The sequence below is a fragment of the Gouania willdenowi genome, chromosome 1, assembly GCF_900634775.1.
Source record: "Gouania willdenowi chromosome 1, fGouWil2.1, whole genome shotgun sequence".
NCBI lineage: Eukaryota > Metazoa > Chordata > Actinopteri > Blenniiformes > Gobiesocidae > Gouania > Gouania willdenowi.
The window spans coordinates 45,257,049-45,285,035 of record NC_041044.1 but is presented as its reverse complement, the minus strand read 5'-3'; the positions used below and the strand labels follow the sequence as shown (position 1 = coordinate 45,285,035).

Here is a 27,987-nt window from a genome sequence, read left to right as displayed (position 1 = left end):
CACTGTAAATAAATACACTTTGACTGCATTTTTGGGAACCTTGGACTACTTTTTGAGCCTACCCACTAGGCCATTCTTACAGGTACACTTTAAAGAACAAACATGCTGTTATGCTGCTTCTGTTCATTTTCTGGTTAAATGTGTTCCTGCGAGAACTGTCGGAGAACATGAGCCCACATGCTGCTACCCTCTCCTCTATCAGCTATTATCATTAACATTAGGACATCAGCTAACATCTGTAAAAAGTATTTTAGTTCTTAATTCATGACTGTTGGCAGAGGATTTCTGTCTTTGTGGGACAGATCATGAGCTATTATTGTTTAAGTTAGTTTGACAAAGGTGTGTGTGTGTGTGTGTGTGTGTGTGTGTGTTGTAATTGTGTGCTCCGTGTCGGAGCGTCTTTCATGCATAGCAGATTCCAGGATTCTCACTCACTCTGCAGCGAGTGTGTAATCAACACATCCTCATCGTGAGGCTGTTCAGGTCTCTGAGGACACACACACACACACACACACACACACACACACACACACACACACACACACAGTGATGTGGTCTGTGTGTCAGAGGGTTAGTGGAAACGTTGATGGATTAATTTACAAAGTATTTATTCAATGATTAAAGGGATCCTCCACTATTTTTACAAATGTGGCCTAAAACCTTCTAAATGTCTTCATTAGTAGAGCTACGCCTAACAAAACACATTATTATGCACCATATTAATTAGTGGGGTTGTGTGTTTGCAGTGGTATTTCTCCTTCGTTGCCCTCTCCACTGCCTTTCTGTTTTATCTTTAGTCATTGTGATTATTAACCAACGCTTTATTTTTAAAATGTGTCCCAAGCTTAATGCAGTGTGTTAATGTGAGCTAATACAGTATGGGGCCATTATTGTAAAAAAATTGTGTGTGTGTGTGTAATACAATCTTAATTCTACACACACGGATCAATGTACAGACACACAGATTGTATTACACACACACACACACTACTGCCTCACACACACCTATGTGTGGTGCAGTAAAATGACGCGTAAACGTGAGTGCTGTAAATCTGTCATGATCGCCTCCTGAGAACTATTCTTGAAATCATCTCACGACCTCCACTCGGCGGTTCGTGACCTCCCAGGGGGTCGGAACCCCTTTTTATTGTGGCTCTTTGAACAAGTGAGCAGCTGTGTTTGGTGCTTTGCATTTTAAAAATATTTTTCTTCATTGGTTTTTTTGAAATATATTTGAATCAAATCAGTTTTTAAGTGTAAGTATTTTAAGACTGCAGCAGAGCTAAAGTCAGATCTTTAAAACATTTTAAAATCCAAGTTAAAGGCTTTTCTTTTTCTCTACATCGTTTGTAATGTTCTTTTTTATTTTAACTGATGCACGTTTTAATCATATAAATCACACTGAATTGCTTTGTGTATGAAAAGCGCTATACAAATACATTTCCCTTGCCTTAATATTATACAAATATTGAAGCCTTTAATAATTGTAAGAGTAATAATTGTAATGTAAATATAAAAATCTAATAATTTACAATTATATTATTATATTTAAATCATTTATCAGTCACAATAACAACTTGTGCTGCTTCTGGTTGCTCTAAAAACAGTAGAAGTTTGTTTACAGAAATAGGATAAAAACTGTTGTGACCTGAAAAATAAATCTATGGCCGCAGGGTGCGACAGTTCCAACTCTGAGGTTTAATAGGAGACAATGAAGCAGAGAATAAGAGCTCTCCTAAGGGACCTTTGCTCTCCCTTAAACAGTGTAAATCACAGACTGTTGAAGACACACAAACCCTGAGGATAGAAAGACTTTAAGGTGAGAGTCCTTCAACAGTCTGTGATTTAGTCTCTAACTTTAGCTACCAGAGCGTGTCAGTGCACTGTTTAAGGGAGAGTAAAGGTCCCTTAGGAGAGCTCTTATTCTCTGCTTCATTGTTTATTACAAACCAGTAGGAATGATGGCGTCTCAAAGGACGGTGTAGTTATTGTTGACTAATTGTTTCCTCAATCTTTGGGAAATGTTCCCGTTGGAGGAATATCTGGTGTGTGTGTGTGTGTGTGTGTGTGTGTGTGTGTGTGTGTGTGTGTGTGTGTGTGTGTGTGTGTGTGTGTGTGTGTGTGTGTGTGTGTGTGTGTGTGTGTGTGTGTGTGTGTGTGTGTGTGTGTACCTTAGGTAGGGATGTCCTGGACCCTGAGCTCTGTGTGGTCATGGTGAGGACCGTAGTGATTCCCAGGGCCACTCTGGCTGGGGCGGCGTCCATGTTGATCCAGAATGAAACCCAGGAGAGGATAACGATGAGCAGAGAGGGAATGTACATCTGGATCAGGTAGTAGCCCATCTGACGCTCCAGGTGGAACCGCACCTCAATACAGGTGAACTTACCTATACACACACACATATACATATTACACACACACATATACATATTACACACACACATATACATATTACGCACACACACATATACATATTACACACACACACATATACATATTACACACACACACATATACATATTACACACACACACATACATATTACACACACACACATATACATATTACACACACACATATACATATTACACACACACACATACATATTACACACACACATATACATATTACACACACACACACATATACATATTACACACACACATACATATTACAGACACACACATATACATATTACAGACACACACATATACATATTACACACACACATAAACATATTACACACTTGTCTTTTATAAACCTAGAGCAGCAGATCATCTTAGCTTTGAGCTGAGCCTCTGTCTTAATGTCTACATCATAACTCTTGTCTCTGCCCCTGAGTCGTCCTCATGTCTCCTGGATAGTTCTCCTCCTGTGTCCTGTCTGTTGCTAATTCATTAGCATCATCGCTACAGGTGCTGCTGCTAGCTACGCTAACTGCTGCTGCTCTCGTCCATGATTTCCACAGAAACAACCTTGGACTTCTAGACCCCAGGTTTAGCTTCGCTTTTTTAGCCATTTTCCACCGTCTTCCACAGAGAAACTATTTCTGTGCAAAATCACACTTTGGACGTAGCGTAGGGGCGTGGCCTGACTTTGCCCTCTCTTCCTCACTCGTGCTCAATTTTCACATTTCATTTTGTGTTTATAATGAAATTTCCAGTGATTTTAACTCAATAAAAGACACAACTGTCTAAATAGAATACTTCAGAATGAAAAAATTAATAAATAAAAATTAGGCGCTGGATCCAATCAAATAAGTGCCGGTCAAAGTGTGGGAGGAGCCAAGTTAAGCTCTGAGTAGTTGTGTACCTGTGTTGTAGTGCAGTAGTTGTGTACCTGTGTTGTAGTGTAGTAGTTGTGTAGTAGTTGTGTACCTGTGTTGTAGTGTAGTAGTTGTGTACCTGTGTTGTAGTGTAGTAGTTGTGTACCTGTGTTGTAGTGTAGTAGTTGTGTAGTAGTTGTGTACCTGTGTTGTAGTGTAGTAGTTGTGTACCTGTGTTGTAGTGCAGTAGTTGTGTAGTAGTTGTGTACCTGTGTTGTAGTGTAGTAGTTGTGTAGTAGTTGTGTACCTGTGTTGTACGTGTAGTAGTTGTGTACCTGTGTTGTACCTGTAGTAGTTGTGTACCTGTGTAGTAGTTGTGTACCTGTGTTGTAGTGCAGTAGTTGTGTAGTAGTTGTGTACCTGTGTTGTAGTGCAGTAGTTGTGTAGTAGTTGTGTACCTGTGTTGTACCTGTAGTAGTTGTGTACCTGTGTTGTAGTTGTGTAGTAGTTGTGTACCTGTTGTAGTTGTGTAGTAGTTGTGTACCTGTGTTGTTGTGTAGTAGTTGTGTACCTGTGTTGTAGTGCAGTAGTTGTGTAGTAGTTGTGTACCTGTGTTGTAGTGCAGTAGTTGTGTAGTAGTTGTGTACCTGTGTTGTAGTGTAGTAGTTGTGTACCTGTGTTGTAGTGCAGTAGTTGTGTACCTGTGTTGTAGTGCAGTAGTTGTGTACCTGTGTTGTAGTGCAGTAGTTGTGTACCTGTGTTGTAGTGTAGTAGTTGTGTACCTGTGTTGTAGTGTAGTAGTTGTGTAGTAGTTGTGTACCTGTGTTGTAGTGTAGTAGTTGTGTACCTGTGTTGTAGTGTAGTAGTTGTGTACCTGTTGTAGTTGTGTAGTAGTTGTGTACCTGTGTTGTAGTGCAGTAGTTGTGTAGTAGTTGTGTACCTGTGTTGTAGTGTAGTAGTTGTGTACCTGTTGTAGTTGTGTAGTAGTTGTGTACCTGTGTTGTAGTGCAGTAGTTGTGTAGTAGTTGTGTACCTGTGTTGTAGTGTAGTAGTTGTGTACCTGTTGTAGTTGTGTAGTAGTTGTGTACCTGTGTTGTAGTGCAGTAGTTGTGTAGTAGTTGTGTACCTGTGTTGTAGTGTAGTAGTTGTGTAGTAGTTGTGTACCTGTGTTGTAGTGCAGTAGTTGTGTACCTGTGTTGTAGTGTAGTAGTTGTGTACCTGTGTTGTAGTGCAGTAGTTGTGTAGTAGTTGTGTACCTGTGTTGTAGTGTAGTAGTTGTGTACCTGTGTTGTAGTGTAGTAGTTGTGTACCTGTGTTGTAGTGCAGTAGTTGTGTAGTAGTTGTGTACCTGTGTTGTAGTGTAGTAGTTGTGTACCTGTGTTGTAGTGTAGTAGTTGTGTACCTGTGTTGTAGTGCAGTAGTTGTGTACCTGTGTTGTAGTGTAGTAGTTGTGTACCTGTGTTGTAGTGTAGTAGTTGTGTAGTAGTTGTGTACCTGTGTTGTAGTGCAGTAGTTGTGTAGTAGTTGTGTACCTGTGTTGTAGTGCAGTAGTTGTGTAGTAGTTGTGTACCTGTGTTGTAGTGTAGTAGTTGTGTACCTGTGTTGTAGTGTAGTAGTTGTGTACCTGTGTTGTAGTGCAGTAGTTGTGTAGTAGTTGTGTACCTGTGTTGTAGTGTAGTAGTTGTGTACCTGTGTTGTAGTGTAGTAGTTGTGTAGTAGTTGTGTACCTGTGTTGTAGTGCAGTAGTTGTGTACCTGTGTTGTAGTGTAGTAGTTGTGTACCTGTGTTGTAGTGTAGTAGTTGTGTAGTAGTTGTGTACCTGTGTTGTAGTGCAGTAGTTGTGTAGTAGTTGTGTACCTGTGTTGTAGTGCAGTAGTTGTGTAGTAGTTGTGTACCTGTGTTGTAGTGTAGTAGTTGTGTACCTGTGTTGTAGTGCAGTAGTTGTGTACCTGTGTAGTAGTTGTGTAGTAGTTGTGTACCTGTGTTGTAGTGCAGTAGTTGTGTACCTGTGTTGTAGTGTAGTAGTTGTGTACCTGTGTTGTAGTGCAGTAGTTGTGTACCTGTGTTGTAGTGTAGTAGTTGTGTAGTAGTTGTGTACCTGTGTTGTAGTGTAGTAGTTGTGTAGTAGTTGTGTACCTGTGTTGTAGTGCAGTAGTTGTGTAGTAGTTGTGTACCTGTGTTGTAGTGTAGTAGTTGTGTACCTGTGTTGTACCTGTAGTAGTTGTGTACCTGTGTTGTAGTTGTGTACGTGTTGTAGTTGTGTAGTAGTTGTGTACCTGTAGTAGTTGTGTAGTAGTTGTGTACCTGTGTTGTAGTTGTGTAGTAGTTGTGTACCTGTGTTGTAGTTGTGTAGTAGTTGTGTACCTGTGTTGTAGTTGTGTAGTAGTTGTGTACCTGTGTTGTAGTTGTGTAGTAGTTGTGTACCTGTGTTGTAGTTGTGTAGTAGTTGTGTACCTGTGTTGTAGTGTAGTAGTTGTGTACCTGTGTTGTAGTTGTGTAGTAGTTGTGTACCTGTAGTAGTTGTGTAGTAGTTGTGTACCTGTGTTGTAGTGTAGTAGTTGTGTAGTAGTTGTGTACCTGTGTTGTAGTTGTGTAGTAGTTGTGTACCTGTAGTAGTTGTGTAGTTGTTGTGTACCTGTGTTGTAGTGTAGTAGTTTTGTACCTGTGTTGTAGTTGTGTAGTAGTTGTGTACCTGTGTTGTAGTTGTGTAGTAATTGTGTACCTGTGTTGTAGTTGTGTAGTAGTTGTGTACCTGTGTTGTAGTGCTTAGTGCAGTAGTTGTGTAGTAGTTGTGTACCTGTGTTGTAGTGTAGTAGTTGTGTACCTGTGTTGTTGTGTAGTAGTTGTGTAGTAGTTGTGTACCTGTGTTGTAGTGTAGTAGTTGTGTAGTAGTTGTGTACCTGTGTTGTAGTGTAGTAGTTGTGTAGTAGTTGTGTACCTGTGTAGTTGTGTAGTAGTTGTGTACCCGTGTTGTTGTGTAGTAGTTGTGTACCTGTGTTGTAGTGTAGTAGTTGTGTAGTTATTATGTAGTAGTTGTGTACCTGTGTTGTAGTGTAGTAGTTGTGTAGTAGTTGTGTACCTGTGTAGTAGTTGTGTAGTAGTTGTGTACCTGTGTTGTAGTGTAGTAGTTGTGTAGTAGTTGTGTAGTTATTATGTAGTAGTTGTGTAGTTATTATGTAGTAGTTGTGTAGTTATTATGTAGTAGTTGTGTAGTAGTTGTGTAGTAGTTGTGTACCTGTGTTGTAGTGCTTAGTGCAGTAGTTGTGTAGTTATTATGTAGTAGTTGTGTAGTAGTTGTGTAGTTATTATGTAGTAGTTGTGTACCTGTGTTGTAGTGCTTAGTGCAGTAGTTGTGTAGTTATTATGTAGTAGTTGTGTAGTAGTTGTGTAGTAGTTGTGTACCTGTGTTGTAGTGCTTAGTGCAGTAGTTGTGTAGTTATTATGTAGTAGTTGTGTAGTTATTATGTAGTAGTTGTGTAGTAGTTGTGTACCTGTGTTGTAGTGCTTAGTGCAGTAGTTGTGTAGTTATTATGTAGTAGTTGTGTAGTTATTATCTAGTAGTTGTGCAGTAGTTGTGTAGTAGTTGTGTAGTAGTTGTGTAGTTATTATGTAGTAGTTGTGTAGTAGTTGTGTAGTAGTTGTGTAGTTATTATGTAGTAGTTGTGTAGTAGTTGTGTACCTGTGTTGTAGTGCTTAGTGCAGTAGCGTAGATCTGACTCGTCCTTCATGATGAACTGAGGCAGTGTGAGTCCTTCGGCCACTTGTACTGGTCCGTTCTCCTGCCACTCAAAGATCAGGTCGTTCATTGTGTATCCGACTGAAAACAACACAACAACACAACAGGTCAGATGTGTTTGTGTGTGTGTTACTGAAGTTAGTTACAATATAATGTCGTAGGATTCAGTTTATATCACAGTATAAATGACTTTATACATGTTTTCATCAACAACAGACATGGATTCTTTTCAACTCCTTAAACCAATAAAAACTGACACATTTTGCTTCATTTCAAACTTAAATAATATTCTAAAAGTTCTCTCTGTAAGAAATGAAAACAGTGATTATACTTTATTAAATTATATTTCTGCAACTGTGACTGTAATTGATGTTTAAAACCAACTGGTGATCATGTTAGTCAGTGACTGATGTTTTTGTAAATCTATAGAAATCTATGTTTTTTTCATTAAAATGAACTCTTCTAAACGCTGCTAAACACCTGCCCTGATCTCATCCACCACAGTGAAACGTGACAATAAGTTAAAATGGACACCAGTTGAATCATAACACTAACTGGTATTTAATTCATAATTAACACCAGCGTGAAGGAACATTTAATCTTAGAGCATTGGTTCCCAAACTTTTTGTGCCCATGGTACAGATCAGAAGCCACACCCACTGTGTAAAATAGCCTTTATAACACGTGTTAAAAACTCATATCATGTACAATATCTGTAAATGTGCATAATTATTTACTAATGCCAAATAAAATGTGACAAAGACAACTATATTACTCATGAAATATTTAGTAACAAAATATATTTTTAAAAAAGTATTATGAAATGTGTGCATACAGTAGTAAATAAAAAAAAACTATTATTTTTGTATAGTTATATATTGCAATGATTAGGGCCCTTTAAAATCCATTTCATTTTTTCCCAAATTCTGTTTTCCAGATTCATTTTTTAAAATTTCGTTTTTTTTTAAGAAATATTAATCAAGTTTTTCAGAAAATATTAGTTTTTACCTTTTGTGAGGAAACAAAATAACTAATAACTACTAATAAAAAAGAAAACTATAATTAAACAAAAATGTCAAAAATAAAATTGTATTATTAAATAATGCGTAAATTACAATTAAAAGGTAGATATAAGTTGTAGTGACGTATTATTCTGACTGATCATTTTTAATTATTCATGTTATATAAATATGTATGAGAACAGCATTAATGTCACCATATTTTCCCTCAGGAATCAATGATTTACTGAATCTGATCAGGTTTATTGATTAAGTTTGGATCAACTTAATTTAAATGAACCTGATTTAAATGATCCTGATGACATCATTCCAGACAATAATGATTAAACAAAAATAAATGGACATAAAGGATACATCAGTTATTTCACCACTAGGGGTCTGAATATTTACAGTATCAGAAGTTACTAATAATCTATGATGTTTCAGACTCTACAATCACTGGTATTGATGATCTCGTCCTCAACAACAGAACAACTTTATCCACAGATCTTCTGTAGATCTGATGAGATGTTTAAACGCTCTGAGCAGGTGAAGATGATTAATGCTGAGTCATGTTCTCACCTAGCGCAGCAGCGCTACATGAGGAACAGACGGAGGTTCACAGACACATTAAAGTTAAACAGGCACTGGTGGCTCTGATTTAGGAGTCAGTGATGATTAGTGTAGTTTTTTACCAGGTTAGACGGTGTTTGAAGTGGTCAGGACGGGAGGGGGGACGGTGCATCAAATTAGAGGTCCCTGAAATATTTCCCATAAAATACGTCCTTTTCCTCACGGTGAAGGCGTTTCAACCTGATTCTGTCAACAGTAGATTACGTTTTCATTGGTCGATTACGTTAACATGGATTTTATAGGGTCCTAAATGATAATGTACAGTATGGTTGTGTGATGGAAAAATTGATTAATTATATTTACTCATATATTTTCTCATATGCTTACTTATATATTTGATCTTATTCAAATATATTGTCTTAAGTTGTTTACTTTCCATGTCTTTTGTCTTCCTCTTTCTGGAAGGTTGGTTAACTCACCCTCCCAATACACATTGGCCAGACACGCACGCACGCACGCACTCACTCACTCACACACTCACACACACACTCACACTCACACTCACACTCACACTCACACTCACACTCACACTCACACTCACACTCACACTCACACACACACACACACACACACACACACACACACACACACACACACACACACACACACACACACACACACACACACACACTTTGAACCAACCCCCTGCCTCTCTGCCTTTTGTTTCTCACCTCTTCGGGGGGGTGAGGGTAGGAAGTGGAACTGGGTATAAACGTGTGTGAAGTGTGGTCCGGGGGTCAGTCTCGTGTTGCTCCCTTTTGGCCAAAGGGGAGATCCCTTTGATTATCCTGTCTGTACCTTTTATTATTTAGTTTAGAATAAAATCATTTTTTATTACTTCATCATCCCTCCAGAATGGTCTTCATCATTTATCACCGCAGTGTGTGTTTTCAAGTCAAAGACGAGGTAACCGTAAATTTCACCGTAACAGTTGTCACAGAATCCCACGGCACACCGGGACTTGCCTCACTGCACACCAGTGTGCCACGGGACACTGTTTGGGAACCACTGGGTTAGAAAGCAGTCATGAGATAACATGGTGACTTATCCGACTGTAACACCAGCAGGTACAAGCACTCCAGTCGCAAGATCACATTATGACTAGTCAAACCATAACCCCGCCCTCACACTGTGACTTCAATTTGGTCACAGGAACAAAGTTTTTTTTTGCTCCTGAAGAGAGAGAGAGAGAGAGTGTGTGTGTGTGTGTGTGTGTGTGTGTGTGTGTGTGTGTGTGTGTGTGTGTGTGTGTGTGTGTGTGTGTGTGTGTGTGTGTGTGTGTGTGTGTGTGTGTGTGTGTGTGTGTGTGTGTGTGTGTGTGTGTGTGTGTGCGTGCGTGTGTGTTTTCCAGGTTAAATCAGGACGGATTAAACACACACTCAGTGAAGCAGAACAATGTCAGAGCCTGTGTTTGTGAGAACAGCTGGTCTGAGTCGGTCGGCCCGCAGCGTCTCTCCTCCTTCACCTGCACAATCTAAGCTCTACTAGATCTACACCATGGGTTCTCAACCTTGGAGTCAGGGCCCCCTTTAGGCTCACAAGACACTGAGAGGGGGTCTTCAGATGCCTTCAAGAAACTAAGAATATTTTCTCATCAATTTCAGCGCATTTTTGCTTATTTTTACACTTTTTCTGCAACTCCACCAAACTCACCATATTTTAACATATTTTCATCACTTTTTCTTGTCATATTTTTGCTCCTTTTAATGTATTTTTGCTGCATTTCTCCCATTTCTGACACTTCTACATCACATTTTAGTGCATTTTCTGCACATTTTTTCCACTTTCCAGACATGTTCAGCACTTTTAAACCCTTTCTACCACTTTTAGACCTAATGTCACATATGTTGACCTATTATTGTCACTTTTAACCTCTTTTCACTGTATGTCATGCTTTATTCATTTAGTTCCAGCCATTTTCAGATTTTCTACCCCCCTCAGTTCCAGCCATTTTTGAGCATTTGGACTGATTTTAAAGACCCACAGAATATTTTCTACTATGACTATCTAAAATCTGACACTAGATTCTGAAAGATTGAAGCCTCTACTTTCATCAAAAAATAATTTGTTTCTGGCTCGTTTTGTTCTTTTGTAATCAGTCGTTGAATAGAGCAAGTTTTACACAAATCTTCAGTTTCAGAGCAAAAACCTGAGAAAAAAGCCTTTTTCTAAAAAAAACCCTGTCAGCGACTTTAAAGCTATTTTTTGCTTTAGTGACAACTCTAACATCTGAACATTGTTTCCTTATATATAAAAAAAAACTGAGACCAGGCTTTTGATGATAAAACTATTATTATTTATCTATCTGGGTCAGAGTTAAATGGATTTCTTTCTGTATTTTGGCGTTCCTCCAACTTTCTCTCCCATTAGTCTGCACACACGCAACTTCCTCTTCCTCCCTGACATGCAGAGTGTCACTGGGTTCCCTGTTCTTTTTATGGTTTTATCTCACCATCGCCACACTATCCATGAGTTCCACACATGCTCTGGTCGTGTGTGCGCTGCTGGGAACTTCAACTCTCGTACGTAGCACCATTTTCTGTCTCATAAACTCCTTTCCTCTCTCCCTCTGAGCTCTGCTGAGCATGGATGATCTCTCATCCAAAGGTGCGTTGCTACCTCCTACGTGTCACCTATTATTTTGCTATCTGGCTCACAGGCTGGGGGTATTTTGTACCCACCCCGTCCGCCTCCCCCCTCCTCCCTCCTCCCGGCATGCAGCGATGACCAGTTTGGCCCGGTTAGTTGATGGTTTTTTCTCACGATCGCAACATTATCAATAATCTACTCAAGTCCACACATGTTCTGTGTTAGTATGTGGAGCTGTGAGCTGCTGGATACGTCACAATATCACTCTGTAGCGCCATAATCTCACTCGTTCCTGCTTCTTCCTCCTTTGCTGGGTAGCATCAGTGGCTAATCTCACATCTAAAGGTGCACTGCTGCCATCTTCAGGACACAGTTGGTCACTACAACACCCCACAGCTTAGATATTAATGAGGGACCTCCACCAGGGTGTTTTCTAGTAATCCTCGTGAAAAAACGCAAATGACGAGTTATCTCGTCAATGGGACTGATTGAGTTAATTCGACCACATTCACCATTTGTCATGCCCATTATTTGCCAGTTCAAACTAATTGTTCCTACCTTTTTTATTAAAAGTTGCAAATTAGAGTGGGCAAAAATGGACAGAAAAAGTGGTAAAAAGGGTTCAAAGTATCAATATTGGAACAATTAGTTTAAACTGGCAAATAATGGGCATGACAAATCTTAAATGTGGTTGAATTAAGCATGACATATGGTTAAAAGAGGTTAAAAGTGACAATAATGGGTCAACATATGTGACATTAGGTGGAAAAGAGGTAGAAAGGGTTTATAAGTGCTGAACATGTCTGGAAAGTGGAAAAATGAGTAGAAAAGACATTAAAATGTGATAATGTAGTGTGTAATGTAGCAAAATGCATTAAAAGGAGCAAAAATATGGCAAGAAAAAGTGATGAAAATATCTTAAAATATGGTGAGTTCGGTGGAGTTACAGAAAAATGGTAAAAATGTGCAAAAATGGGCTGAAATTGTTAAACAAATATTCTTAGTTTCTTGATGGCATCTGACCCCTCCCAGTGTCTCATAACTCCAAACGGGGTCCTGACCCCAAGGTTGAGAACCCCTGCTCTACACAACACAACACCTTTGTTGTTCTGTGGTTAAATACACATTTATTAAGTTACCTGTGTTTATGTCAGTAACTCCTGACCTGATCCATTTCCTCTGTTCTGATGTTTGGGTTTGTTTTAACAGTAAATTTAGGAGAAAAATTAGCTACTGGACAGAAAATCATCAGTTTTTAATTTGGTAGAAATCTACTTCAGTGCAGTATTGTTTTGGGCCAAATGAATGGTTTACGTAGCCTTAGCAGGAACAAATGTTCTAAGAAAAGATCATGAGTCATAAACTAAAGACAGACACGAGGAATCACCTGAGAAGAGACGATCTGCACATCACGGCATCCTCCAATTTCATTTATTATTCCTGTGTGTGTGTGTGTGTGTGTGTGTGTGTGTGTGTGTGATTAAATGGAAATGAAGGTGGCGTTGGATAAAGGAGCTTGTTTTCGTTCCTCAAACACGACTCATGTCACGGCTGAATTCTCCCGCTCCCCTGCACTCACTCTACATGTGCGTGTCTCCGTGTTTCCGGCTCTGTGACGTGTGTGTGTAATGTGTGTGTAATGTGTGTTGTATTGTGTGGGTATTGTGTGTGTGTTTTCGCTCCGTGACATTACAGGGCCTTAAAAATAATCCGCACACACACGTACTGTTTGTGCGTGCGTGCGTGTGTGATTAGTCATCAGATCATCAGCAATGACCCAGTGGTTTTATAATAGAAAAGATGTTTGGATGCTTTGAATATTTCTGAAAAACTATAATCATAATCTGAACTTTCCCACAAATCTTTTTAAATCACAGGGGGCGGAGCCACAAACGTGATTGTATCTGAACCGGAAACAACAAAGGAAATGTGTATTTGTTGTTGTCATTTTGTATATTTTTTAGTGGAAGGATTTGCATAAAAAAAAAAAATCCAATTAATCACAGACTTTGTAATTAATTAATCTAAATTAATGTCCTAACATTATTTGACACAAGAAGCAGTTTAAATGTATGATGATAAATGAGTGAATCAATGAAAACAATAACTAAGTGTAAACTAAGTGTTTATTATTTCCATCACTGAGTGCTAACATATTATGTGATATGAATAAATAATATTATGATTGTATTGTTCACTAAGCACTAACTTACATTTAACTATTTTAATCTATTTCATTTTGGTTCTGAACCCTGTCTGAGTGTCAGTGTGGATTGGAGACACTGTCTGCTCCACTCGGACTATTGTCCCTGCTAGCTGCTACATGTTAGCATTGATGTGCTAGCTGTTACATGCTAGTATTGAGGTGTTAGCTGCTATATGTTAGCATTGAGGTGCTAGCTGCTACATGTTAGCATTGATGTGCTAGCTGTTACATGCTAGTATTGATGTGTTAGCTGCTATATGTTAGCATTGAGGTGCTAGCTGCTACATGTTAGCATTGAGGTGCTAGCTGCTTCATGTTGGTATTAAGGTGTTAGCTGTTATATGTTAGCATTGAGGTGCTAGTTGCTACATGTTAGCATTGAGGTGCTAGCTGTTATATGTTAGCATTGAGGTGCTAGCTGCTACATGTTAGCATTGAGGTGCTAGCTGATACATGTTAGCATTGAGATGTTAGCTGCTATATGTTAGCATTGAGGTGCTAGCTGCTACATGTTAGCATTGAGGTGCTAGCTGATACATGTTAGCATTGAGATGTTAGCTGCTATATGTTAGCATTGAGGTGCTAGCTGCTACATGTTAACATTGAGGTGTTAGCTGCTACATACTAATATTGAGGTGTTAACTGCTATATGTTAGCATTGAGGTGCTAGCTGCTACATGTTAGGATTGAGGTGCTAGCTGCTACATGTTAGTATTGAGGTGTTAGCTGCTATATGTTAGCATTGAGGTGCTAGCTGTTATATGTTAGCATTGAGGTGCTAGCGGTTACATGTTAGGATTGAGATGCTAGCTGCTACATGTTAGCAATGAGGTACTAGCTGCTACATGTTTAACATCAGCTCTGCTGATCCACGAAGTCTTTCTCTAACAATTTTCACATAACTGGGTTTTATTTCAATAAAATTAACGTTCATGAAGCACAGCAAGGACTTCTCCTCTGGTTCTCATGTTTCTTGTATTGTGGTCTGTGCTATTGTACTATTGGACTATTGTACTGATAACATTTACCGAGATCTCTTCTCAGAGACTCTGTCATTGTTATACTTAGCGCTATCAGCAGCTACATAACCCTGAGAGCACAGAACAACTACAGATTCATGAGACACACACGGAAACCTCTGAATCCCAGACCGGTCTGCCTCTTAAACCCTTTGACCAAACAAACCCTGTGTCCACATTGGACCTTTAACCCTTCAACTTGACTCCGTCTCATTTAATTCAAAACCGCCACAACAGCTGGGAGCTCGTCTGCGATCTAAATACATCAGATAATGAGGGAAGTGCAGAAGTTTCCTTCTGAACATTTCAGATGGAAATCTGTGCCCTTGCCTGTTAAATGATTGACTGGATAAAGATCTCATTAATTTCTGAATTCATGGTGGTGAAAGAACATGCAGTACTGCTCATTTCCGGGGATAGCGTGGTAACGGGAGCTCCGCCGTATCCAACACGGAGAAGGCCAAGGCCTCCCGCCGAGTGGAGACAGCAGGCACCGTTACTATGCTGCTCATAGTAGAGGACTTTGCTTTCACATGTTGTGCCTCTGGCCTTTGGCCGGTGTGCTTGAGCAATGTACACATCTTTATTTGAACATGTGTATGGATGCGTGCTTGTGAACATGAAAAGGGGGGGCGTGAGCCGAACTTCCCGGGAAACATGTCCTCTCCTGACCATCCAAGGACCGTGCCTCAGTGGTGGGGAGGATGGGCTGTCAGGAGCCCATGAATGCGCGTGTGAAAGCGTAACAGATAGAGCTGGTGAATGTTCCTCATTCACCAGCTACGGATTAAAATGTTCTCCACTGTCGCTGGGTCCTGAGATTGAGTAAAAACCCCCACACAGTTCAGCTTGATATGCCGTGGGGAATGAGAGGACATTTAGAGCTTTCACTGAAAGCGCCGCTACAGCGAACGCCCTGCCCGATAGGTCCGACTGAAGACAGTCTGTTCCAATCGGTAGCATGGGTCTCCGGGGAGACAGAGCCGGCTGGCATGGTAACAAGTGAGCCGCAATCAGTCCGAGGCTCTCCACATCCTCACAGTCGAGACTAGAAGAGCCTGAGGTCATGGGCAGCAGCAGAGTCTATAAGAGCCGTGTCCTCTTTGCTTGGTACAGCAGAAGCGTCGTGAGGAAAAAGGAGGGGCTAGGCAGACATCAGAAGGACCGGCCTACACCGGAGGCTGCGTGCGTCGGATGCCGTGCAGAAGACGCTAGTAAAAATTAGGAGGCGTACACAGTTCTAATTCAGCTGTTGGATGATGAAAGTTTATCTCTTGCATTGAGAGATGCTGCCGATGATGACAGAAAAGCGCTGCAGATCCTGGGCGATCATTATGCAGTTAAGGGGAAGCTTGTACAGGAAGCGGACTTCTCTTTAAAAAGGTGTCAATGAGAGCGTCACAAACTATATCATCCGTGCAGACTGCCATCACAGCGCTGCGTAAAGTGAGGGTTTATTGACCGCAATTATTTTGAAATACCTGCCAGATACTGTAAGTTTAAGCCATTCTCTGTTTACGTTACACAGAGCAATGAAAAGCTAACATTTGGCAACTTTAAAACTAAACTAAGAAGCTATGAGAGCACAGAAAAGTTAGGTGCTTCTCACTCTGGAGAGAACAGCGTGATGAAGGTGAAAGGAAGAGACAATTGGAGCATGAAACTCACCTGTTTCACCTGCGGTCTGAAAGGCCACAAAGCCGCTGAGTGCGTGTCAGCTGGAGAGAGCAGAGACGGTGGTGTAGCCTCTGTAAAAGTGCCACGCACAAGGAAACAAACTGTTGGTGGAGGAAGCGGGATAAAGTGTAGCTAGGGGTGGAAGAGGAGGACCACACGTTTGCATTCAAGGTGCAGTTAGATGCCGCCCCGGTCAGCGCATTGAAGGCGAAGGGCCTCATAGTCGATTCTGGATCGACGAAGCACATCATTACTGACAAGGAGAGGTCCGTGCAGTTTGACCCAAGCTTCCAGCCGCAAAGCCATATTCTGGAGTTGGCAGATGGAGAGGGCGCAAGCGGGATTGCGCTGGAGAAAGGCATCGCCACAGCATCGTCTTTTTCCCAGGACATCTTTTATGTTAAAGCGGCTACAGCCCTAGGACCAATAGAAAATTATACTTACAAACTAACAGCTTTACCTGAAGGCAAGCATGCAGTGAGGGGCAGCTGACCCGTGGGCGCGTGGTCTCCTTGGTTTAGGAGAACCCATAGCAGATTCATATTGCTCTAGCGTGGTGTTGTATGGTGTCTTGGGGGTTTCTGCTAACCGCTCTCCTTGCATTAGCCTTTAGCTAGGGCTCAGGGAAGGTCAGGGAGGAGTGCTTTCCTTACCTCTGGCTTTCCACGTAAGCTCGCGGAAAGGGCAAGGAGGTCCCGGAACAGACCCATACCACCAAATATACGATTGCATGCATATCTATGTAAAGCGCTCAAAGGCGCTATATAAATCCTAATGCACATTATTGTAAATAAATTATTTATTTTGACTAAAGCGGTCCTGACTGAACAGGTATGGGTATACCAGGAACTCGTGAAATGAGAAAGGTTCCACAATGTTTGGCATATAAAAAAAAGAGCTTAACTGCGTTACTTTTGTTTTTGTGTGATATTTTTACATGATTAATTAATCGCAATTAACGCGTTAAAGTCTAATATTTTTCTGTGTAAATTGTCGTTTTGTGTGTTTTTGAAGTCATATTGTGTGTTTACTTTGGGGCCGAAGGAGAGCAGTCGCCCGTGTCTCTGTTCTAGAGAATCCGTCTGTGCTCACACACACACACACACACACACACACACACACACACACACACACACACACACACACACACACACACAGGTGGAGCCTGTGCTAAATGTTCGGTGGTGTGTAATGTGAACATCCCCGAGTTATTGAGCGCGCGCACACACACAGAAACACACACATTGTGTTATGATGAATAATGAGGTGCAGGCGGAGATGGGGGAGGGGCTAACCAGCTGTGATCCTCCCCCACCCACCCCTCTGTGAGACAAAACTTTGGCTAACGACGTGTTTATGACCTCAGGCTGCTGGAAAAGAGTCTCAGTGCGTCTACACACAAACTAACACACATTATGTTAAGGTTTCATTTATTCCGACAACAGTTCCTTAGGAAACCCACTTTGATCTCCTGTCAACTGTCAGCCTTCCTCAGAGGCATTTGCTAATTGCTTTGATGTTTCATTTGATGTACCCTTGACTTCCACATGGTAATTCCAGCCAGATTCTTTTTGTCTTCTCTTTTGTAAAAAAAATATTTCAATATATAGTCATCAAAGCGATCTACAGATGCCTCTGAGGAAGACTGGCAGTTATCAATCAAAACATGTCAGGAGATCAAAGTGGATTTCCTCAGGAACAGTTGTCTGAACAAATGAAACCTTAACATACCATATCAAAAAAGAAGACAAAAAGAAATTCGCTGGAAACACTTTGATGTGGTTGGTTCTTACTTTGTTAAGCATCTAACACAGACCTACACAGACCTACACAGACCTATACAAATCTACACAGACCTATACAAACCTACACAGACCTATACAAACCTACACAGACCTATATAGACCTACACAGACCTACACGGATCTATACAGACCTAAACAGACCTATACAAACCTATACAGACCAACACGGATCTATACAGACCTACACAAACCTACACAGACCTACACAGACCTATACAAACCTACACAGACCTATATAGACCTACACAGATCTATACAGACCTACACAGACCTACACGGATCTATACAGACCTACACAGACCTATACAGACCTACACAGACCTATATAGACCTACACGGATCTATACAGACCTACACGGATCTATACAGACCTATACAAACCTACACAGACCTATACAGACCTACACGGATCTATACAGACCTACACGGATCTATACAGACCTATACAAACCTACACAGACCTATATAGACCTACACGGATCTATACAGACCTACACAGACCAACACGGATCTATACAGACCTACACAGACCTATACAGACCTATACAGACCTATACAAACCTATACAGACCAACACGGATCTATACAGACCTACACAGACCTACACAAACCTATACAGACCTATACAAACCTACACAGACCTACACAAACCTACACAGACCTATACAGACCTACACAGACCTACACAAACCTATACAGACCTATACAGACCTATACAGACCTACACAAACCTACACAGACCTATACAGACCTATACAGACCTATACAGACCTACACAGACCTACACAGACCTACACAAACCTATACAGACCTATACAAACCTACACAGACCTACACAGACCTATACAGACCTATACAGACCTACACAGACCTATACAAACCTACACAGACCTATACAGACCTACACAGACCTACACAGACCTACACAAACCTATACAGACCTATACAGACCTATACAAACCTACACAGACCTACACAGACCTACACAGACCTATACAAACCTATACAGACCTATACAGACCTCGACAGGGTCAGAGTGAGTGGTTGTGACGTTGACAGACGAGTTCAGAGCATGAAATGTGTTTGTTCTCTATCCTGTTCTCTGGAGACAAACATCGTCTGCTCAGAGAGTTTAAAACCCAGCATGTCCTCAGTGATGAACTAAAGAAGGTTTATGAGTGACTCACAGCTCTCCAGCTGCATGATGCACGTCTGCACGTCCATAGGGAAGTTCTTCAGATCCATCGGACACGACAAGGTCAGCGTGAGCCTGGGACACACATACACACACACTATTCATGTGTATTCTCATGTATTTTTGTTTTTTCTTGTGTATTCAAGTGCATTCTCGTGTGTTTTTGTGTATTCTTGTGTGTTCTCGTGTATTTTTGTGTGTTTTTGTGTGTTCTCATGTATTCTTGTGTATTCTCATGCATTGTTGCATGTTTTCGTCTATTCTCATGTGTTTTTGTATGTTCTCGCGTATTCTCGTGTATTCTAATGTGTTCTTGTGTACTCATGTAATTTTGTGTATTCTTGTGTTTTTATGTATTCGCATGTATTCTTGTGTGTTATCATGTATTCTCGTGTGTTCTTGTATATTGTTGTGTGTTGTCTATTTTTGTGTGTTCTCGTGCATATTGCATGTTTTTGTCTATTCTCGTGTGTTCTTATGTATTGTTGTGTGTCCTAGTGTGTTTTCGTGTATTCTTGTGTGTTTCTTCTGTATTCTCGTGTATTTTTGTGTGTTTTTGTGCATTTTTTTGTGTTCTCATGTATTCTTGTGTTCCTGTGTGTTTTTGTGTATTCTTGTGTGTTCTAATGTTTTCTTGTGTTTTGTGTTTTCGTGTATTCTCGTGTATTATTTTGTGTTCTCGCGTATTCTCATGTATTTTTGTGTACGTGTAAACCAAATGGCGCCCTCTCTGACCTGATGGAGTAGAGCACGTTGCCGTTCTTGAAGATGCGCAGAAGCTTGTTGTCGGTGGTCACCTCGTGAAAGTGCGCTCCCTTCTCGTTGGCGAAGAACAGGTCAGGTTTCCAGATGGAGTCCAGCATGGATGGATCCAGGTCCAGGGAGTCGTCCGGGTACTCGGCGTAGGCCAGCCGCGGGTCGTTCCACTGCTGCCGCAAGAAGATGTTTACACGGTAGTCCTGCCCACAACAGACGGGAACCAATCAGCAGCAGTTCCATCAGTGCACACCAACAACACAATGGTTAAAGTAGAATAAACTACATGGATGTCTCTCTGTGGGAAAGTCAATACTGTGGGAAAAAGAAGAAGAGCGGCAAATGAAATCAGGAAAAGATGGAGAGGTGGAAGAAGAACAAAGGAACAAACAGCTCAGAAGAAATGATCTCTGCAGCCATCTGTGGGTAAAGCTGTGAAAAACTGCTCCACCTTTGACTAGGGATGTCCCGATCAGATTTTTTTGCCTTGAGTCCGAGTCCTTTGATTTTGAGGATTGGCTGATACCGAGTCCCGATCCGATACTTCTATAATACTATAAAAAGATAAAGAGCAAAAAACATATCCAGGATGTCCCTTATTTATTTTATTCACCTTATTTTAACATTCAACCCTAAACAGACACTTCTGTGGGAGGAATCAGAGCAAGTGGGGGAAACATGTAGAGAAGCATGCACGACCAAGCGTGCGCTAGTACGTCTACGCCAAGGGGAGCACCAATGCTGCGCAGGGAGAAAAACATCCCACGTACAGATCCACCTTGGCCCGTCCAAAACTGTCGCCCCACGTTAGGGTGCTACATCCATTTACTGTAAATTGGCGCACCCCTGGAAAGCAGATCCGCGCCCACGTTCATGATCCCCGGGATGTGCGTCACCTTCAGGGAAAGGAGACGTCCACACACATTAGTCTACTTGCCAACGAAAGCAAACGACGGGAGCACAGGCCGCCCTGCCGGTTGATATACGCCACGGCCGTCATGTTGTCCGTCCTCACCAGGACATGATGTCCCTGGAGAGACGGGAGGAGATGGATCAGCGTGAGAAATGCCGCTGACAGTTCCAAGTAATTCATGTGAGAGCGCTGGGGGGCCGCATTCCAGTGACCTGTCCTCGAGAACTCCACCCCAGCCTGACAGGCTGGCGTCAGTGGATGGATATCACCTTCGTGTCTGTGACAGTGCCCAAGGGTCCCTGTCCAACAGGCTTTGAAGCACTGAATACCATGGTCTCAAGGGCCACTTGAGTGCTACCGAGAGAACTCTGTGAGCCAATAATCTCACCCTGTGAAGTGTGAGCAACAACAGGGGGATCGGAGGAAATGCGTAAAGGGGTTGGCTACTGCATCCATCCCAAGTGGGACACTGGTCTCTGTAGTAAGAACCCCAGTGGACAATAGGTCTACCTGGGCTTCCCCATACTGTTCTGAGAACATCTGTACCACCTGGGGGTGCAATCTCCGCTCCCCCGGTGGCAGCTTCTGACAAGAGAGATAATCCACCACAGTGTTCACTCTGCCTGGCAGGTGCATCGCTCTCATTGAAGTAAACAGAGGATAAGCCCATGACCACAGTCGCTGGGCCTCTTTCAAGGGACTGTAAGGATCTGGTCCCCCCGATGATTGATGTGATGCACTGTCAAGGTGCTGTCTGTCTGTAAAAGCCTGAGAAAGGGTAAGAAGTGCTTCAGTGCCAAGTATACAGTTCGCAGTTCTAACACATTGATATGGTGTTTTCTCCACTGGAAGCCCCAAACTCCCTGTGCTGACCTCTTTTGCCACAACGCGTCCCATGTACCATGTACTTGACCCCCCTGTGCCGAGAGGGATTGATGTAAAGGCGGTTGAACCATCTCTGAAGTGGGCGTAGATGTAGCAGCCCCAGAGGTGTTATCGCAGAGAATGATATCAACATTCCCATCAATCTGAGCTATGTTGGGACTGTCAGCCTTGCCCCAAGACGGAAAGACTGCCCGAGGCTGTGGATCCTCTCCAACCTCTGAAAAGTCAGTCATGCCTGCATTGTCACGGAATCCAGAGCCATGCCAATAAAGGTGGTCTGCTGGGTTGGATGGAGAGAGATCTTCTTGTAATTCACTGACATGCCTAATTCAATTCAATTCTACTTTTATATAGCGCACAATACAACAAAGTCATCTCAAAGCATTTAATATTAAATTCATAGTAAGAAAGAAAGAACCCAACAAGCTGGGTTGCCTCGATATGAGACAGGACCCTTATCGTCACTTGTTCTGCCTCCCTTTCTGAGTGGGCGCAAATGAGCCAGTCGTCAAGGTAAGGAAGTATCTTTACTCCTGACAGACACAGTGTCGTTAAGGCTGCCCTCGCACATCTCGTGAATAAGTGAGGAGCCAGAGACAGGCCAAATGGCAGGACGGCAAACTTGTAAATTTGGCCCTGATAGGCTAAGCAGAGTTAGTTTTTGTGCTCTAGATGGATTTGCACGACAAACATCTGGTCTTCACGGGGTCTGTTTCTGATGTCACCCTGACCCCTAAAGGTGATGGGGGCCAGCGGTGGAACTGCAACATGTAACCTTGGGACAGTGTTGTAAAGACCCATGCATTGTGTCCATACATTTTCCAATATTCCGGGTGCCGCTGTGTAAATCTGCCCACCGCCAGCCTGAAAACTTCAGGTTGTGTGGGCAATCGCTGCCAGCCTCCTGCAACCACTTGGTCATGGTGCCAGGGCTGAGGCAGTGGGGGGTTGAGGTGCCTGGAGCAGCAGGAGGTGCCATGCCCCTACTACATTGACCACAGGTTTCTGAAGCCTGGCGTGATTGTTTTCTGTGCTCCAATGTTGTGTTATGACCAAGGTAGACATCAAGTTGACATAGCATTCACATCCTCCTCCTCCAACTCCCAGGGATTCCCCTGGGGTACAGGAGAAGGGAGATGTCAAAGAGGTGGTGACTCTGTCACTGCGGTGGGAGCTGCACCATAGCCTTAAGGCATTCTATTTCACGAGACTCGCGTTTTCAGTTGACCTGTTTACTGGCAAGTACGCTATAAGGTGGGAGGTCGCCCCCATACAGTATATTCTCCATTTCACGCAGCCTGTCCTCTCTCACAGAGAGTAGCAGGATACGGCAATTTATACATAGATCAGTCAGTGCCTCCTTAAGATGATTAACCCCCAGACATGTTGGGCTAAAATCATGGCCATCACTAATCTGAAGCGTTACATTGCAGGATGAGCACGCCATGACTAACCAGACTTGCATGTCCAACTTAATATCCTCACCAAGTAAAATTGGATGAGGCAAACTACAGCCTTAGGTGGGTAGTAACTTGCACTCCCGACAAAAGTCACAGGCAGAATGCCAACACACCTCTCCTTGGAGAGGTAAATAACAGTTATTTACACAAGCAGACTGTCACGCACGCTAGGTAAGCGGGAATATCAAAGAGGCCGGGTGAAGGCTATCATGTGATTAAATAGCTAGCAAGCTAATCAGATGCTTTTACTTTCGATCCCTCACCATGAACCAGTCACACTGAATTAATCCCTCATTAATCCTGGATAATCACATTTCTCTGATGTAATCTGGTTTTAACACTATCTGTGCCTAATCTCATTAGCTAATCTGGTTTAATGACAGGTTAACTCGAGTACAAGCATCTCTTGCTGCTTCACATCTCTGATGTGGTGTACGTTTACACATATTCTCATTCCATGGTTCAATGAGAAATAATGTTCCAGGACTAATTAAAGACTCCTTGTGTTAATCAGCACATGGCAGTGCGAGCACACAGCGGTGCTTTGAAAGGTTGCGTTTGTCCTTCCTGAGGATCAGGTGATGCTCAGATTGAAGTGGTTTAAAGCTGTAGCTGAAGCTCAGAGCTCTCAGAGGATTAGCATCAAGCAACAAATGAAAAGCCACCGTTTAACAAGAGTAATCAGGTTAACATGGGTTAGCGTGCTAGCTGTAGATAATACAGCTGTAAGCCCTGTGTGAGTGTGTGCAGTAGGTCTGTACCATTACAAGCATAATACAAACATTATTATATTATATAAAGACCGTGATGATGTAGATCACATGTGTCAAACTCCAGCCCTTTAAAACATCCAAACCGGCCCGCAGGGGAAAGTCAAAATGTCTGAGAAAACATGAATCATTGTGTAAACATTGTAATATATATCAGTAGGGTTGTAAAGGAGCGTAAAATATCTGGCAAAAATTCCACAGGAACTTTTACAAGCTCAGGAACTTAGGCAATATTCATAAAATGTAAACTTTTCATGGGAATTATTTATTCAAATTAAGCATAAATTGAGAGCTATTTTAAATCTCTGTATCATATCCAAACATAAATATTGCCATCCATGCAAAATAATACACTTTTTTTTTTTCTTTTTTTTTGCCAGGTATAGAAAATACAGGCAATAAGATCCAGAGACATATTTATTTAGTTTCCCGCCCCCCTAAAAAACGACAACCCTTTTTTTTTGTACCCCTTAGATTATATTTATATTTCAATATTGCATGAGCTGCTTAAGCCACAGGGAAACAAGTATTTGAAAGTAGAACTTTACAATTATTCAAGTGGAGTTTCAATGAATTTGTCAAAAATTAAATTCAACTCTCCAATATTTGCAGGGTTTCATAGTTTACCATGTTTGTAGAACACGATTTAAGTCTAAGTAACTAAGTCTAACCAACCACAGCAATAATAAAGCAATCAGAAGTAACGTAAGGCGGGTCTTGACGAGCCGTCTCTAACTAGTATCTTTCTCACACAACATGCGCTGACTCGTCAATATGATTTCAAAAAGAAAGAAAGTTCCTGTTCACTGATCATATTGCTGTCTCTGTGTGTGTGTGTGTGTGTGTGTGTGTGTGTGTGTGTGTGTGTGTGTGTGTGTGTGTTATAAACACTGCTAGTAGCTGAATTACACTTGTAGGTTATATCATCATAAATACATAGTAAATGAAACAAATGTCTAATCTAATGTTCATTTGAACTGTTCTTATGATTATTATTGTATGTAATAGTGTATTTCTATAGACATTGATTCAATGAAAAATGACTTGATGTTTGAATGTTTTTTACATGATGATCTTTTTAATGACGTCCTTTCTGTTGCAGACAAGGAGAGCTGAGGTAAAGGTAGCACTGCCTTGGGCCACAGTGTTTAAAGTGGGAGCCTCCTGCCTCTGTCATCAAGGCATTGAATGGGGAAATATAAGCGTGAGAAAAATGTGGCATGTGGTGTGAGAATGGGTCACATTGCGTTACTGGCACACTCAAATGGTGACGCTTGGCAGCTCTGGTTAACCAGAGTTAACTACAGCTAACTACAGTTAACTAAAGCTAACTGAAGCTCACCAAAGTTAACTACAGCCACATTGGACATATTTTACAAAGCTTCAAGTCTATTCTTCTCTAAAGTCACACAGTGACAGTAAGGTGGTTTCTCTTATAATAATTTTTCGATTTGTTCATTTATTTTTGCCTCAAAGCAACACTTTAAACAACCACTGGAGTCACGTGATGACATTTGTGTCATAAACACTCAGTTACATTAAACACACACACATCAGAGGTTGTCCGTCTGAGTCGTAAAGGTCACCATAGGCCATACCCTTTTCTCCTAGGCGTGTGTGTGTGTGTGTGTGTGTGTGTGTGTGTGTGTGTGTGTGTGTGTGTGTGTGTGTGTGTGTATCCTCACTCTCTGACATCGTCACTTCTTAACAGCCGAGTCGTCTGAAGACAGAGACAGATTATGGAAGCGACAGCCACTAAGTGCGTTTACTCCGCCGGGAGGTGTGTGTGTGTGTGTGTGTGTGTGTGTGTGTGTGTGTGTGTGTGTGCGTGTGTGCGTGTGTGCGTGTGTGTCTTTCCCTCATAGCACAAACTGTCATGAACAAATGTGAACTATAGCTTTCAGGTGACGTGTATTATTAAATGGACACACGTGAACTATTTATAACTCTGTGTGTGCGTGCGTGCGTCAGTCATGACTGTAGGCTGATGTTAAGATGTTTATTTATTTTTTAAATAAAAGCACCAGCAGTAAAACAGGAGAATTTGAGGATGAAAAATTATTTATTGGTTTTAATCTTAATTTAAAATGTTGTTAAAACAAACATCAAAGCAACACATGTTTAAAAATAAAGTTTTCCACCAAAACAAACACAAACTCTAATTCCTCACAATCACAATAAAAGCCATCAGGCCACTAAACAGCACCCAGCAACGCCCAGCATGACACATCAACATGTGATTAAGTGTTCATTATAATAACACAAACCAGGCACAAGATAACACGATTACTAATCCAACAGTAACACCAGCCAGTACAAACACTCTTTGGGATGGATTCACTACGATGTGAAATAAATGCTGGTAAACCAGGTGTGTGCCTAATTCCTGTTTGATCACCTGCTGTGGGTGAATTCACTAACATTTCACCACTAGTAGGTGCACGTATAGATGTCATATTTAAATAAACATTTTGCTCATTCAATGTGGAGACGTGAATGCACAGAAGCACTAAATGACATTTGAAGAAGTTCATTTGGAGGCAAGTTGAATTCTGTCTGCTGCACAAACATTTAATAATGTAGAAAAATTATTAAACAAATAAAACAGTAAAACCTAACCTAAAACCTCTATTCTTTCCCCCTAATTCAATGGTCATCTCTAGGTCCTAAAACAGCTGTATTTGGACAGAAACCACACACACACACACACACACGTATGTTAATATTGACTGTTGTTCTAAATTATTTTCTTATACTAAAAAGGTTACCTGGAACCTTTATTTTCCATTTCCGCTGTGTTCTGTGTCAACATTTATTGCAGCTGATCTCTGTGTGTGTGTTTGCACCTGCCTGTCAGTCGTACTATTTTCCGGTGCTAAAACAATCACCACAAACAGTTCCAGATTTGATGAATTGCATTGCGCCCACTGTATTAATTTATTTGCATTTCCTCCTCCCATTTTTTTTGCTCCCCTTGTGAGCTCCGCCTACTTTACATATTCATCAGAGGGAAACGCACTCAGTGGATAGAGGGTGTATTTTGACGTGCAGAAGCCGCGCACTCCTGATTCCCTGAGGTTTGTACACTTTATTAACGCGTAGAGTGACGTTTGCACACGTTTTACTGCCCATAAACCTTCAGTGAATCCGCCCCTTTGTGTCTTAAACCACTCATAAGATAACAGGATCACCAGTTTAACCCTAACATCAACGTGTAAGAAACAAGTCACAAGATAACATGATTACTATTACAACCACAACACCAACTGTTAAAAGCAGCTAATGTAGGAAACAAGTCACAACTAGGGCTGGGAGATATGGACCAAAACTGATATTTCAATATTTTTCCTCAAAATGGCGACATACGTTATAAAACTGGATAATAAATGTGCATATACATATACATATATATACATATACTATTAACAAACTAAAATGTGCCACTTTTGGCTTTTTCTCCTATAAAGGACAGCATGTGTGAGTGAAACTGTGCTTTTAAATGCTGTTCTGAGAACTAGTGAAAGCAGTGACTCATAAAACAAGTGTTTTAAAACAAAATAAACCATAAAAATATAGCTATTGATATAGGCAATATTGTAATGTTCTATATCGCCAAAATAGAAAACTCGAGATACCTTCAGTCTCGATGTGTCTGAATATGAACCAATGATTGGTTCCAAAGACCTGATGATGATGATGATGAAGGAGGAACTGCTGGTGCTTAATGAATGGTGTTATTACGAAGCTCTAAGCTGATCTGTCATTTCTTTATCCTCTGAAAACTGAAAGTCACGCAGGGAGCGGGGCCAGCGTTAGGCTCCACCCACATACATATGCTGCTGGGCTGGGATTAGGAGGCTCCACTCTCCTCACCATCTGTCTTTATCTACATATCAGCTGACATCACATGTCTGATTCAAATCAGTAATCAGGTGGAGAGAGGAGGAGCTATAATAAAAGGAGAACGATCTATAATTAAATGAGGAGCTATCATAAAGAGAGGAGGACCTATAATAATGGGAGGAGGAACTGTATTAAAAGGAGGAGAGACTATCATAAAGGGAGGAGGAGCTATAATAA

At 41.4% G+C, this 27,987-nt stretch overlaps 1 protein-coding gene across 6 annotated transcripts in view; it reads right to left on the bottom strand.

Moving 5' to 3' along the window:
- The window catches only part of glra3 (glycine receptor, alpha 3), a 67,506-nt gene that overhangs the window by 16,442 nt on the left and 23,077 nt on the right, over positions 1-27,987 (bottom strand). For all 6 annotated transcript variants that reach the window (XM_028455854.1, XM_028455870.1, XM_028455862.1 and 3 more), the window contains 4 exons: positions 19,859-20,082; positions 19,116-19,198; positions 6,945-7,082; positions 2,172-2,386 (listed from right to left, as the gene is read on the bottom strand). In XM_028455854.1, the coding sequence (XP_028311655.1) occupies positions 2,172-2,386; positions 6,945-7,082; positions 19,116-19,198; positions 19,859-20,082 (660 nt within the window). The remainder of the gene's footprint in view (positions 1-2,171; positions 2,387-6,944; positions 7,083-19,115; positions 19,199-19,858; positions 20,083-27,987) is intronic.